The 14,987-nt window shown below is 50.2% G+C and overlaps 1 protein-coding gene across 2 annotated transcripts; it reads right to left on the bottom strand.

Moving 5' to 3' along the window:
* Positions 1-3,967: 3,967 nt before the first annotated feature.
* On the bottom strand, positions 3,968-12,185 carry HDGF (heparin binding growth factor). 2 transcript variants are annotated; one of them, XM_040411211.1, is made up of 7 exons: positions 11,778-12,185; positions 7,853-7,929; positions 7,624-7,762; positions 7,469-7,534; positions 7,169-7,363; positions 6,673-6,875; positions 3,968-6,181 (listed from the first exon to the last, which is right to left on the bottom strand). In XM_040411211.1, the coding sequence occupies exons 1-7, from the start codon at positions 11,862-11,864 to the stop codon at positions 6,178-6,180; spliced, it is 771 nt and encodes a 256-aa protein (XP_040267145.1). In that variant the 5' UTR covers positions 11,865-12,185; the 3' UTR covers positions 3,968-6,177. The 2 variants fall into 2 exon arrangements, with proteins under 2 accessions (XP_040267145.1, XP_040267146.1); XM_040411212.1 differs by lacking the exon at positions 11,778-12,185 and adding an exon at positions 9,090-9,323.
* Between the last annotated feature and the right edge of the window lie 2,802 nt (positions 12,186-14,987).

Here is a 14,987-nt window from a genome sequence, read left to right as displayed (position 1 = left end):
GGCAGGTAGGAGAAAACGGGAACTACAAGTAAACGGAAAACTCCATGAATCTCCTAGAGGGGCAAACATTAGCCAAATGATTGATACCCCCACAACAGAAACAAACCCTCCTCTGAGAGGTGAATCCTCTACTATCAGAGGCAAGCAAACCCAGCTGCATGGCCTCCTCCTCAGAGGGGATTGAGAGAGACTGAGACCCCTGCGCACTGAATGAGACAGCCCCACTGTCCTTGGACTGAATATGACAGGAAGGAGTAGTCTCCTTTCTCTCTCTAAGACGCCTGTCAATACGAACAGCTAGAGACATAGCAGATTCTAACGAGGCTGGTCTCTCATTAAAAGCAAATGCATCTTTCGATCTTTCCTGAAAGACCATGGCAAAATTGACTTCGGAGTGCAGCATCATTCCAACCAGTATCAGCTGCCCATCGCCGAAATTCAGAACAATATATCTCTGCGGACTATTTACCCTGGCATAAAAGACGCAGTTTAGATTCAGCCAGAGCAATACGATCCGGGTCATCATTTATCTGCCCCAGGGCTACAAAAAAATCATCCACCGATCGGAGCAACAGAAAGGCCCAAGACTGAGCGTTATCCCTGAGCAGCGAGATGTTGATCCCCACCCTCTGCTCATCACCAGAGGAATGGGGAAGTAGGCGAAAATGGAGTTTGCAAGCCTCTCTAAAGCGAACAAAATTCTCAATATCCCCGGAGAACGTATCCGGAAGCGAGATCTTAGGCTCGGAAGAAACTCCATGAACGCCAGCAGAACTGGTCACCTGAAACTGAGACACAGTTTTATGGAGATCAGCTACCTCCAGCGAAAGACCTTGCATGCGGTCAATCAAGGCTGAAACCGGATCCATGCTTAAGACGGTTACGGCGGTTTATAATGTCACGGATTATGTTGCACATAGCTGGAACTTATGAATAAACGTCCGACTGGCTTGATCCCAAACTAAGGAGCATATAGGTGAGCCCTATAAAACCCTAAGAGCTCTCCCTGACTGCTATGCCCATGCAAGGGTCTCAATGATAGACGATTGCATGCCCACGTACCTAAGACTGTGTGACACCTAAAAACCCTATCATAGTGAGGGGACACGACCACCGGCTCCCTGCACTTAATACGGATGGAGTCAGGGTCACCTAGAATCAAGCCAGCAAGGAAACACAATACATTAAAAGACTTATCTGAGCAAACAGCAGCAGCAGCCTCCAGCAGTGAACACTTCATCCAGGAAGTAGTTTAAACCGCAAAGTGAGGCAGTATGGGAGGGAATATAAAGAGAGACGATTAGTCTAAATAGGTGACACCTGGGAGAAGGAAAGGAGATGACAAAGTGAAACCAAAACAAAGAACGTCATGCAAGAGGTAGAGAAGGACGTCTGCCAGACCTTCTCACAGAACTGGCGGTGACACTAGGCTCTTAATATAATGCCGCGTAAAAATCTCTTAATATGGTATTAACACCTTGAGGGCTGGAACATAGTTTCCCTGAATCGTCCCTGAGGGTGCCTATATTTGTCACAGGTTTGCTACCCTATGCCAAGGCAGCTAGAAGTTTGCCAGCTTTGTTGCCGTGTGTGTCCGGCGGCGTCCCTTCACCTATTCTACTGGAGAAAAGAACAATTGTGCCTGCAAAGACTACTAGCCGTGACGAAGCTTTTAGCGGTTGAAATGTATAGTGCAGTTCGCCCCCTTGTGGTCAGAGAAATAATAGTTTTGATGTTATTTTGAAATGAATTGGTGTTGTAGCGCGCCCTCCGGTATAATTGTGTTTCTATCCCTACACTGGACACTTTATTCTCATGCTTTTCACAGCAATCAATGCACTGATTACAATCAATGGCAGAAATGAGATCGAGGAAGGGTTAGAGGAGCAAACACTGAACGGGGCACATAACATTGCTGGAAGTATGGGAGATGTGAGCTACACTGATCAGAGAGAGAGACACACATGATAGATAGGAGATAGTTTGATATGAGTCATGCTACCACCAGATGGCGTGCTAACACAGAACTAATTCTAAAAAACAATGACCACCAAAAGGCGAGCCAACATTGTTTTCTGCACTCAGTGACTACTAGGGGCCAGTTATATGAAAGTCCATTGGAGGATTAGAGAATTAAAAATAATCATCTCGTCAGTGTAGGTGGGTGCTTCTGTGATGGCATACACAGATCAGGGAAGCTGGCCAGTCAACCATCTGCTCTGTCTACTTAGGAATGTTAATTTGGTTATGATGTCATAGTGGTGCTGTCCAGAGTTATGATGTCACAGTGGTTCTGAACAATAAGTCAGGAGCATTACGAACCCTAGCACCAGACAGCGGTGAATACTCAGGAGGATGCAGGTGAAAACAGAAGAACCACATGGCGCACACACAGACATGCCTAGAAGCCACAACCATAAGGTCTCGCCAAACCAAGCTCAAGAACGCAAAGACATCAAGAAAATGGACCCCGACAGCACTCATCCTCACAGGAAGCAGCTTCCACTCAGGAGAGTGCACGCTCACCGGAGACATGGAGTCGACCAGAAAGGTTGTATAACTCACCTTAAAGGCTCATTCACAGGACCGTATGTATTTTGCGGTCCGCAAAAAATACAGATGACATCCGTGTGCAATGGAACAGCTGGCCCTTCATAGAACAGTCCTAGCCTTGTCCGTAATGTGGACAATATTAGGACATGTTCTATTTTTTGGCGGAACGGAAATAGAATGCACACTGAGTAACTTCTGTTTTTTGCATACCCATTGAAGTGAATGGTTCTGCGAAAAATAAACGGAACGGACACGGAAAAAAAATACGTGTGGGGATGAGGGCTAACATTGATGTAGCTGCCCCTTGGGTTCAGGTGTCTACTCTTAGGTAGCCTTCACTGGGACAGCATGAGAGCCTCCATTTTCAGTATAGAGACATGTCCACCAGCCATAGTAGTCTAGTGACCAGCTCAGTCATGTCACAGGGTTGCCCATTTTCATGCACCCTATTCGATTAGGAGTCAAAAGACTATGCGGTGGTCCTATGTTCAGAACAAAGGTCTGGATTCTCTACACTGGTGGTCTCCAATCTGTGGCTCTCCAGGATGTCCTGACAACCTGGGAGTTGTAGTTTTGAAACAGCTTTAGAGCCAGAGGTTGAAGAGCACTACTCCGTAGGGTGGTGGTTCTTCTTCCTTTATGGACCCCCTGAAGATTCGTCTGATCTTTGCACTGCATTCCCCCAGTCCTTGCCCAACTTACCCATCGACTGCCCCACCCCAAGTGTCAAAGCAAGGACTGATGTGCCTGGATGCATCTGTGGACATGGTGGACACCATGGGGCGGATGATGACATCACACTGAGTCAATGATCTTCTCCATTTCAGATGGCCGCCTGTGTTATTACTACTGCCACCGACACCTATAGGAAGCCGAACCACCCTGCCGCACCGGGCCGCCGAATCATCAGCTGCAGGCTCCAGCGAGAAGCTAGGAGACCTACCATCATCTCTACAGTAGCAATGGTGACACCAGTCACATATACAATCCAAATAAACTGCTTTGTATGACCCAGGAGAAACCGGGCATCTTCTAATTCATACAGTGTGGGGGGAGAGACGAAGAAGGGGTGTGGAGACAAGCAATTAAAGGGATGGCTGTAGGCGGAAAGGTGACATGGAAGTCCGCACCCTCTTCGGATGATTACCTCCCGGTTTCTTCCCAGCTGTGTGTTAGGTGACTGCAGTTTAGCTGCAGTGTTGAGAGGACGTGAGAGGTAGTCTCAGACACGCCCCCTGTCCTCATCTCTTCCTTCTGACTGGCTGCCCAGCACACAGCCAGGTCATGTGACCTCCCCATACAAGAACACACAGACAGAAGACAGAATTTTTTAAATTTTTATTTTTTAATAATAATCTGTTCGTCCAAAAAGAGCTGCAGTCTACAGTTTTTAGAACTATACCAAAAAGCTAAATTTTTTTTTTTTTAAACAATCGCTTCCATCACAACCGCAAAACCGGGAGAAGGGGGAGGGGGAATAAAAAGTTGAAGGAAAGTCATTCTCGGCATATGTTACAAATTTAATGATTACATCACATAGCAGGATGAGAGGAGGGGGAGGAGGAGACCGACATGGGCACGCGGGGGAGGGGAGAAAATAGAAAACTACCTAGAAAATTAACTAGAAAGGACTCTTTAGGGTAAATTTTTTTAGCCGCTTTTTATTTTATTAAAAACATACTACAAAATGTTTTCGTTCCATGATATTAGTAGCCCGGGTGGGGAGTCGGACTTGGGGCTGCAACCCTTGATTAGTGAGGACGGGATGAGAGATGACTGCAGAGGTGCGGGGCGGCCTCATCGCTGAACCCACAAAGTACTGGCAATCTTAAGATTAAGAGCCTCGGGCCAATCAGTTTGTGGCTGAGAGGTTCCTTTAAGACTCTTCCGCTGAGACTATAAAGGGACACCCACATACAGGACAGAGGCCGCCATCTCGCTCCATATCAGAGCTAGAGCACAGGGCGTACACAGTGGGGTGTCCAGGACGAGAACAACATGGCTGCCTTCTCAACCGCACCATAGATTGTGTGCGGTATGGCAGCTATGCCCCACCGACTCCAACAGAGCTGAGCTGTACTACCACACACAACCTGTGGACAGGGGCGGCGCCGTTTTTAGAAGAAAGCAGCCATGTTTTTCTAATGCTTGACAACCCCTTTAATCCTCATGCACACAGAGAAGCTTTAACGGGTAGATCCACACGATTACCAGATGTAACTCAGGAACGGCACCACTCATGTCCACAGGCCGGGTCAGGTACTGCAGTATTAGACACAGCCCATAGACATAGGTGACCTGTTTCCCTCTATTTTAAAGGGGTATGTCCATTTGGGTTGGGAACGGCTACCTGAAATCTTTCAACCCTTCTGTCACATGATCAAGAACACTAGGCCTCGAGGTCATCGTAGCAGCAGTAGTCGTCCCTGGAGGCCCAGGCTACTGCGGGCGTCAAGAACAAGCTATGGGCACGTTATACACTTAGTGTTTAATATATTACAGCCTGACTATGCCGCTATATAAATGCCGACAGAAAATTCCTATACACAAAGTATACACATGATGCTAAACGAGGGCAGGTTCTTTTTTTTTGTTATTTTTACGCAAAAAAAAAAAAAAACATAAAAAGCCGATAGAAGGACAGACAAATATCCAGTTATAAAGATCCAAAAACTTTAAAAAAAATACACGACGGTGAAAGCAACTCCTTTATATACTGTGGGGCCTACAGGAACAGGAGAAGGGGCCAAAAGCAGAGATCTGGAGCCTGCCGCCCTTCAGCCGTCACCTGCACTGGCTGGGAGTTGTAGTTGGAGGCCCACAGGTCACTGTAAGGGGGGGGGGGGTAATAAAATAGTGGTATGGTCCACCCTGTATATAAAGTTTTCATAGCTCTAGATGAATTGTCAGAAGCACTTTACAAGCTACCGATGAAGGGATGAACTCTTTGGTGCAGCCAGTGAAAGGGGGCAAGAAAATAAAAATGTCCGACGCAGACGACTGTGGGGGGGGCGGATAGAGAGAAAAACCCTTAGGCACCGTGGGCAGATTTTAGCTGCAGATCCCGGGTCCAATGATCGACACTAAGAGCCACCACCGGGATGGGATTTGCGCCCAAAATCGCGGCCGTCTAAAGGGGGCCCCCACTGCTGTAGACTCGAGAGGCGAGTCCAAGAGCTGCCAATATGGACTCTGCTGTAGATTCAGGATATTAGCGAGATGGGTCAGATTAAGAAGCCTGCGTATGTGGCAAGGGTTAAAAACAGAACAAATAAGACAAAGTAAAACCATGATCAAGGTGAGAGCTTATATCTGGAGGCTCCGCGGGGGCGTTAATAGGGGGCGGGGCCTTCTGCTTGGCGCAATATAACAGTATGTAAGAGACACAAGCAGCGTCACCGGTTGGCAGAGTTTATCTGAAGGCCCTGATCTCTACGTGAAGATGTGGACTGACAACGATGGCTTCTTGGTTGGGTTGCAGATCTAACAGAATGGCCGATGAAGAAGATGAAGTGTTCATTCCCCAGGTTTTTTTTTAATTTTTTTTCTCTTTAATGCGCCCACGTCGCCCCATATAGGAAAAGGTCGTCAGGATTCTGCCCAGTCAGGAAAGGGAAACTCAGTTTAACTGCAGGGGGAGAAAACCATAAAATCAGAGTTAGACGCAGAGGTCACCACCATAATAATGCCATGACGTAGTACATTTCTAAGGAGACGAGGGTCACTTTAGGTCATCTTAAAGGAGAACTCTGCTCCCAGCGTGCAGTGACCAGCTCTGCCCGCTACACAACGGAGGGCGCTGTGTAGTTCTGCTGCCAGACCTAAACTTAGGTCATCTGCTGGAGATCCCTTTAAGGGGAGCGCCGTGGCCTTCTCCTGGCTCACCAAGCACTGTACATTGTATAGCGGCTGTGCTTGGTAGCGCACTCAGCCACGTGACTAACGAAAGTGTCAACACCTAGGCAGGGAAAGCTAGGAGAAGTCCGCGGAGCTACTGCAAGCACCCATGCCTTCTCAAACAGCTGATCAGTGGGGGTTTCAGGTGTCGGACCCCCACCAATCAGATACTGATGACCTATCCAGAGGTACTGTGGTGTGAGTATGAGCCGGATTCCTTACCTCATCTCTTTGTTACTGGTTTCTTCTATGACTGACTTCTCTTCTGCCTTTTCCTCCCCTTTTAACCCCTCTTTTGCAGCAGTATCGCTGTTGTCGTCTTTTTTCGCCTCCGGCGTGCGCTTGGCCTCCTCTTTCGCAGGTTCCTTCTTCTCGGATTTCTCATCTTCCTGCTCTTCATCCGCCTTGACTCTTTTGGGGGAGCTCTGCAGAGATAAGGACAGTTATTGCTCCAATCCTATAGGTCACTGGGGCCACACAAGTCTGCAGAGGATCTGACCCGGCCTGTACCACGGTACACAGACGCATCATCTGCGATGTCTGCTTCCAGTGACACACAAGATGAGTATTAAAGGGGGTTTCCAGGAGGTGACACTTGTGCTCATCCTTCAACCAGTTAGCACAATGCACTGAACACCACATCCCTTTTAGGGCTCATGCACATGACGGTGTGATGTCCGTTGCATGCAATGGGGGGGTTGTCTATAAAGTAACGCACCTCTGCAGCGTCCTCTGCTTTCCGCTTGGCTGCGGCCTTTTCTACCTTCTCCTTAGACTGCTCGTCAATCACCAACTTCCCCTCCTCGTCGCTGCTGCCGTCAGCACTGCCTTTCTTCTCTCCGTCACCCTCGGGCTTTTCTTCCTCATCGTCGTCCTCTTCTGCGTCGCCTTCTGAGCTTTTCTTTGGCGTCGCCTAATAAAAAGCAGGCAAGAAAATGTAAGGAGTGCTGCCCCCAGTGGAGATTGTTTTTAATTACAGTTGCTAGCACTGGAAGATTCAGGGGCTAGATAGGTCTACCTTCTCTCCGTCCTTGGCTTTATCGCCTCCGCGTCCAGCGCCTTTGGAACCCCTCTTCCGAGAAGGCTGGGGGGATAAAAATCAGATGCAGGTTATTTACTGACCAGGTAAAAATGACGAGATATTTCGGCAGAGATCAGTGACGTGTCGGGTACCGTATATCCTGAGGCTTTTACTGTGGGATTATTCTCAATTTCCCAGAGCCCCTCGCTGAAGCCTTTCCTCTTGTTTGCCTTTCCAAACTTCTCCTTGGTCTCCTCGTAGGGGAAGATGTCTTTAGGACCAAGGTGTGCCCTGCATGAGGATAGAGGGAAGACGCCATTATTGCATGGCTCGGCCTGGGTGATGACACCTCTAAAGTCATCACTGCCCCCCAGTACTCACGTTTCGTGTGTCCCAAAGAAGAAAACTTGGTACTTGTTAGCAGCGGACTTTGCGGCGGGATCTGGGACTTCATCAATCTGGAAGGAAACAGAGACAAGGCGTTAGGACTGGAAGTAAAATATCGGACACAGAAACAGTAAATGCCACCAAGTTCTTCGGGAACGGCACAACACAAAACCCATTGTGCGCAGTCGGCGGCAGCACGTGGGGGGGGGGCATGTCATTAAGGCCATATGTGCTGCAAAACACCCACAGAGTTCCATATTAATAGGCGAGGGGCGGCATTTAGCCTATGGCCATGAAAGACAATGGCAGACGTGTGATGGGCCCCGAGCACTGCACAAGCTGCAGCTTCCTCCCAGGCCCAGCAGATGACAGGTCCCCGTTGCACCAGGCGGTGGTGCAGTCATGCTGGCTCCTGTACAGCTCTGTGCTGACATGTTACGGGTGTTAATAAGCTGCTTGCTGTCAGGCGGGCGGTTATTCTTGTACTGGCAGCGGAGGGTGTGTGCACATTTATAGATCTACCTAGGTTATAAATACAGGCCGTCCGCAGCACTTCCCGGAGTGAAGGCGGCACGTGACCTGCTCTACCCCAGAGATTTCCACACTCGCTTATGCAACCGGTCTGCAAGTGGCCACAGGGGAGCCACACACTAGGAGGACCCCCGCTGCCCCAGGAGGGCAATGCCAGCGCGCCATCATAAACACGCGGGCAGACCTGGGTGTAATCCAACCGGTTATAATTGGCTGCTACACCCCGGCCTCCTTTATTACGCAGTATGATTACGGGGGACGGATAAGACTGTGCACGCAAGGGACGGATCCAGGTCAATCCGCAGGAGATAAAATCTACGTCTACTGGGTGGACATGACCGCCACCGCTTACAGGCTACACAGCCAACACCTACAACCCGATCCTGTGATTGACGGCCGATCACCTAAGGTGCCATGTGCCAACACCCAGGCTACGGCCCTGTGGACCCTCGGTGAGGGGTTGGGGACTTCCCATGTAAACCCCCTATCCACTGTTAGGAAGAACGAGCACACCCCAGTTATCTCCGACTGCCAGTATAGGACCAGAGGTGTCAATCATTGGCGGGGGAGGTGGGACGCCGCCGGTCAGGGCATGCGGATGCCATCACCAAGGGGGGAGGGGAGAGGGACCCTGTGCTTCACTCAGAACGGCATAAAACTGATGACAGATTCCCTGAGGTAAAAGTAGAAAACTGATTACTCTGCTGTGGATCGCCATCTCTTGTAAAACTACAACCCCCATCATGCCCTGACCGCAACGGCACAAACCACATGCAGGAAGAACACGGCTCAGAGTCAAACGGCTGCAGCATGGCGCAACTCTCAGGTGCTGCAATCTATAGGGCCAGACTGTATGACACCCATAGGGACACTGGCCCCTCGTGTAGCAGCATGGAGGAGCCGGGGCCTCATTACTGATCCTGCGGACTACTCCATGTTATAGTCTGTGGGATGAGGAGGATTACAGAAGAAGCCACCAGACGCGGCCGTCCTGTGGGAGGAGGAGGATAAAGTGCTGCGTGCGACTTGTGTTATCAGCCAGAGCCTGGCCCGCCGCCCACACAGGACAGGCTGGCATGCAGATAAAGAGTTAACGGCGGCCAGCGGAAGATAATCCAGGATGACTGTGGTCAACCCGTGTTATTCTGACAGGCTGCACATACACCATAGCGAGCTGTCAGCACAGGCATAGCGGCTCACAGAGACCCGCCACATTGTGCATTCCTGGGAATGGCTTTACATACACAAAGAATAACCTCGACGATGGCGGGCTGCATCCCTAACTGGATTACAGCAGCTGCTGCACCCTGATGACCCTGCTGCCGTCTGTCCACCCGCTGACCGCACTGGTGCGGGGCCCTCAGATCTCATAATCTTGCCGTCACTGGGAAGACCGAACCAGACGGAGGCCGAGCCGAAGAAAACAGACAAGAAAAAAGTCAAGAAGAAGGAGAGAGGAGAAGAAGGAGAGAGGAGAAGAAGAAGGAGAGAGGAGAAGAAGGCAGAAGAATGAAGAAGAGGAGCTCAGGCCTCAGAACGGCGGCCCCGATCCCTCTAAGCGCGATACTTGATCATCACTGGGCCAAGACAAGGAGACCGGCAGCAGACCGCGCTGTGACACTACCTGCGTGACGAGCGTCGCCCGCCACTACAGCTGGCAGCAGAGCGCCACCTCTTAGACATTAGAGGTACACATGATGCTCACAGCGCCACCCCTGCCCACAGGTTGCACGTGGTACTACATCTCAGCCTTCCCCTGCCCACAGAGGACTTTCGTGAGGGGTGTGGCCCGTTCATTGTAGGTCAGTCCAGACCAGGCGCACGGCGGCGCGTCGTCTCCCTGTATTGACAAGCCTGACGTCTCTGCCCGGGGCATGCTGGGAGGAGCGCCTGCACAGTGCAGTATCAGGCAGGTTTCTGCTGCGGGGGGAGGCCGGGGCAGAGTACATTTGGCAGAGACCTGGGTAAACAGCGGCACTGTGCAGCAGGAGTAGTAGTAGTCGTTAAATTACCCAGCATGCACTCCTGCCCCTTTTAGATAACGCCAGTCACCGGGGAGCAGGCGGCATCAGATGCCCACGCTCTTTGCCCCTCAGCGGGCGGGTATGGAGGTCACCTAGACCCTGCACTATGCCGGCCATCGTCACGTGTACCCGTCCTGGACAACTTCCTGACCACTTGGTCACCCACCTTTAGTAATGACGGGGTTAACCGAGGACTCAGCATCAGCCCAATCTCATACTAAAACGCGCTGGTAATGAAAGCAGCGATCTGATTGGCCGCTGACTGACTACGGCTCTCTCCCCCTCCCCCCTCAGGTGTGTAACCCGACCCCGGACATGTGCTCCTCAGCACGCTTCCTCCAGATGTGAGCTCACAGGAGCGCCACCCTCCGACTCCCCACTACAACTCTCAGCGTGGCCGGCAGGAGGACATGATGGAAGTCGTACTCCCCAAACCACTGATACTCAGCAACATCCTCGATATTAGCCATCTAACAACTGTAGAGCAAGGAGGACGCCGACATGGAACTATAACTCCCAGCAGACACGTCTAACCTGACAACTATAGACAGATTAGTCACTACAACTCCCAGCAGACATATCACTAATCCGCAACAACCACAGAGAAAAACTGCATGCAACTACAACTCCCAGCAGACACAACTAAATATAAAACACTGGCATGAAACTACAACTCTCAGCAAACACAGTAACTTTTCTACCTGCCCCCCAATAATACTAATCTAAATACTGAGGAGAACACACCTGCGTGGAACTACAACTCCCAGCAGACATCCACTTTCCACATGCACCAAACAACTAGGGGCCGAGGAGAAGGCACCAGCATTAAACTACAACTCCCAGCAGACATTCAATGTTTCGACCTGGCCCTCAATAATAGTGATGGGACAGGAAAACAAAAGTAATACTCCAGCATGGAACTACAACTCCCAGCAGACATACCACTAATCTGAACCCCAATAATAACGATCCAACAACCATGGCGAAAAACTGCATGCAACTACAACTCCCAGCAGACAACTAAATATAAAACACTGGCATGGAACTACAACTCCCAGCAGACATAACTAAATATAAAACACTGGCATGGAACTACAACTCCCAGCAAACACTAACTTTTCTACCTGTCCCCCCAATAATACTAATGAGAACACCTGCGTGGAACTACAACTCCCAGCAGACATCCACTTTCCACATGAGGAGAAGGCACCAGCATTAAACTACGACTCCCAGCAGACATTGCACTTCTCGCCCTGGCCTACAGCATGTAACTACGACCCCCAGCAGACTCCCCCGTGTAACTACGACACCTGGCTGCAGAGATGGCGGCGCGGAGGACTACAGGTCCCAGCAGACACACTCACCCGGGCCGGCCAGTGCGGGTAGCCCTTCATCTTGGCGAACACCAGGTCCCCGCACTTGTACTCCTTCTGCCGGCTGGAGCGGGACATGGCGAGGGTTCGGGCCTCGGGCGAAGAGTGAGAGGAAAGAGCGGGAAACGCGGGAGACACCCAGAGGCGAGGCGGGCCGGAGCGCGGGGCAGGCCCGAGGAGGGAGTGCTCGGCGGCGGAGGCTGCTCGTGCTGGAGGCCGCGGCCTGGAGCTAGCGCTGGGCGGGCGAGGAGTCGGTGTCCGGCGCCGAGGGGTAGAAGCCCATCCGCTTGTTTGTGTTTGAATCTCTCCTCGCTGGCGTTGATTTGCTCCCTCCTCCGCTCTCCACCTTCCTCACTACTCCTCCTCCTCGTTTCGTCTGGTAATCCACTGCTCAGGCCTGACCGCTTTTAAAAAATCCGGGACTGGACGCCTAATCCCCGCCCATCGACGACGTCCGGCGCAGTGGGCCAGTAGGAGCGCCGATGGGTTGGATTGTTGCTTTGGAAACGATAAGGCGCGAAATCTTCCGATCGAGCATGCGCAGTCATGAACTAGTCAGTGAGGGGGGAAATAAAACTAGTAAAATACAATAAAAAAGTAAATATTGGAACTGCAAGCCTCTGTGCACTGAAGGCATTGCTGGTGCTTGTAGTTCCACAAGAACTGGAAATGCTCAGAAACCTTGCATAACACCGCCCTCTTAGGCATTGTGTAAGAGATCATTTTTTCCTGCGTTTTCGCTTACGAAAAATGATGGATTACTTGATGCAAAATAACAGATGGCAGAGGGTCCGCCGTTGAGACCCCGGTGATTCTGAGCAATTGCGGACAAGAATAGGACATGTTCTATTTTTTTCCTGGAGCCGTGGACCGGAAGATCGGGGGCGCGCTCCGGAAATGCGGATGCGGAGAGCACATAGTGCCCCTAGAGAATGAATGTGTCCACAACCTGTTCCGCAGGCGGACCCATTATAAGGACGTGTGAGCGGAGCCTTAAAGAGCACGGCTCTCAACGAGCGCACCATCACTTCTAAAGAAACCGCGCACAACGCCCGTTATGTAGAAAGATACAAACACCATTAGAGCCAATTCCTCCTAGTTATTCACTTTGCTGCCTGTTCACGCAGTCGGCCATATAAAACGCATCTATAGTATAACTTGTAATGCAGCTCGACCCTATTAATAGCGATTCGCTTCCCATAATGTCAATATGCGGCTGACGATCCCAAGTACAGATTGTAAACAACATAACCTTCACCGTTCCCTTATTGGCTCCATAATCTCGAAGCCAAACATTACCGTCATATTAGACAAGGTTTGAAGCCGAATTCGACATTTAGCCCCTGTGGTTTGAAGACCTTCTCTTTCCTCTTCTCCTCCGTTTGACCCAGACCGCCATGACTAATGCTTTCAGCCGCATCTCGTCTCTACAGAGTTTGTAACACAGACGCGTTGGATTTCTAAGTTTTTCCATCAACCTCCTCATCCGGGTGTCCCCACAATGTCATCCTGCTGCCACCCCCAATACTGTGCCCGTTGTGCCCCCCAATGCCCCAGGTACTGTACTGCTGAAAAAATTGTGACCCTAATAGACATAATTGGGGTCATTTATCAAACTGGTGTAAAGAAGAACTGGATTTCCAAAGGAGCCGTCAAATATGAAAGGTGGAATCTGATTGGCTGCTATGGGCAACTAAACCAGTCCTACTTTACACCAGTCTGATAAATTACCCCAAATGTCCCCATAGTGTCCACAGCTTCTATAATGTCCCCCAGAGACCCCAGTAATAATACCACCCTATATTGTGCTCCGGGTAATAATCCCTGTATAGTGTCCACAGCAGCTATAATGTCCCCCAGAGACCCCAGTAATAATACCACCCTATATTGTGCTCCGGGTAATAATCCCTGTATAGTGTCCACAGAGTAGTTTCCCCCATACACAGACATCTCAACCTGCAAAAACTCATTTCAGGGAGGTTTTCTTTTTTTTTCTTTCACAAACTTTGTATTAGATTTTCCAGACATCTGCAGTATCTGCACACTTTGCTCTATGGTGTGGAGGACGGGGCTCATTACTCTGCCCCAAATTATCCTATTTATGTATATGATTAAAGGGATTCTGTCACCACCTATAAGCCCTGTGAGCTAAACATCTGCTCATGTCCAGGCAGCATTCTGATTTCTAAGGTGGCCTTATAGAAGCTATTTGTGGCTTTATTCTGCGGAAAAACAGGTTTTACTAACCTGTCAATCATTGAATTAAGGTGCCCAAGCAGGGGAGGTCTGTGGATGCATGGTGCCCGGCCGCACGATCGCCGTTCGTGCCCAGCACCGCCTTCTACTCCTCAGTGCCGCCTCTCCCTCCCTCCCCCTCCTCCCGCTTTGACAGCCCTTGCGTGCGCACAGGCTCAGCCTGATGCGTTGTTGCGGACTGCTGGCATCGGCTTCTTCTTGCACTGTGCGCACGCGCCGAGAAGGGGACGCTGCTACAGGTTGCCGGAAAGGTTTACTGCGAGTAAACTAGAGATGGGAAGTTCGGATCTTTCAAATTAACCGATTCATGAATCAAATCTTCAGTTCATTCACTGAGCTGACAAGAAGCAAGTGAACCGAAGCTTAGGTTGCGCAATGCGCATGCGCGGATGCTTCCATTCACTCGCTGACTCGGCTCTTGGTCTGAGTCAGGAAGTTTATTCTTTAAATCCCTCTGTGTAATTATCTACCCCACTGTAGGAAAAAATCAAGCATCCAGGGGGGGGGGGGGGGGTGAATTTAACACTGGGGTAAATAATATAATTAAAATGAAGGGTTAAATGTGTAAATGTATTTTAAAAAAATCCATCTCTCTCAATAGTTCTAGAGCTACTGAATGAGACAGAAGGAGGGAGGCCTTTAACATATAGATCTCCTTGAGAAGCCAATTTGACCCTAAAGGGTTAATTCAACCTGTAATCTAAACTCTGTCCTGTCACTTCTCTCATCTCTCTGCTCTGCTATCAGTACCTTTCCATATTGTCTCACATGTGTCAGGGAGCCGCTATCTAATAGCGGGAGACTCCCTGAACCTCCGGGAGACTTGAGATCCCTGCATTCTGTAGTTTCCCCCACACTGCCCCACACACAGTAGTTTCCCCCCCACACAGTAGTTCCCTCCACACTGCCCCACACACAGTAGTTCCCCCCACACTGCCCCACACA

Source organism: Bufo bufo, chromosome 11 (genome assembly GCF_905171765.1).
Source record: "Bufo bufo chromosome 11, aBufBuf1.1, whole genome shotgun sequence".
NCBI lineage: Eukaryota > Metazoa > Chordata > Amphibia > Anura > Bufonidae > Bufo > Bufo bufo.
The sequence above is the reverse complement of the archived record's forward strand: the minus strand, read 5'-3'. Positions and strand labels throughout refer to the sequence as shown.

Excerpts from the sequence above, each read along its gene's own strand:
- HDGF (XM_040411211.1), bottom strand. The coding sequence starts at position 11,864 with ATGTCCCGCTCCAGCCGGCAGAAGGAGTACAAGTGCGGGGACCTGGTG. Across the intron at positions 7,930-11,777 it reads ACCCGCACTGGCCGGCCCGG|ATTGATGAAGTCCCAGATCC; the intron begins GTGAGTGTGTCT and ends GTTTCCTTCCAG. Across the intron at positions 6,876-7,168 it reads AAGCAGAGGACGCTGCAGAG|AGCTCCCCCAAAAGAGTCAA; the intron begins GTGCGTTACTTT and ends TTATCTCTGCAG.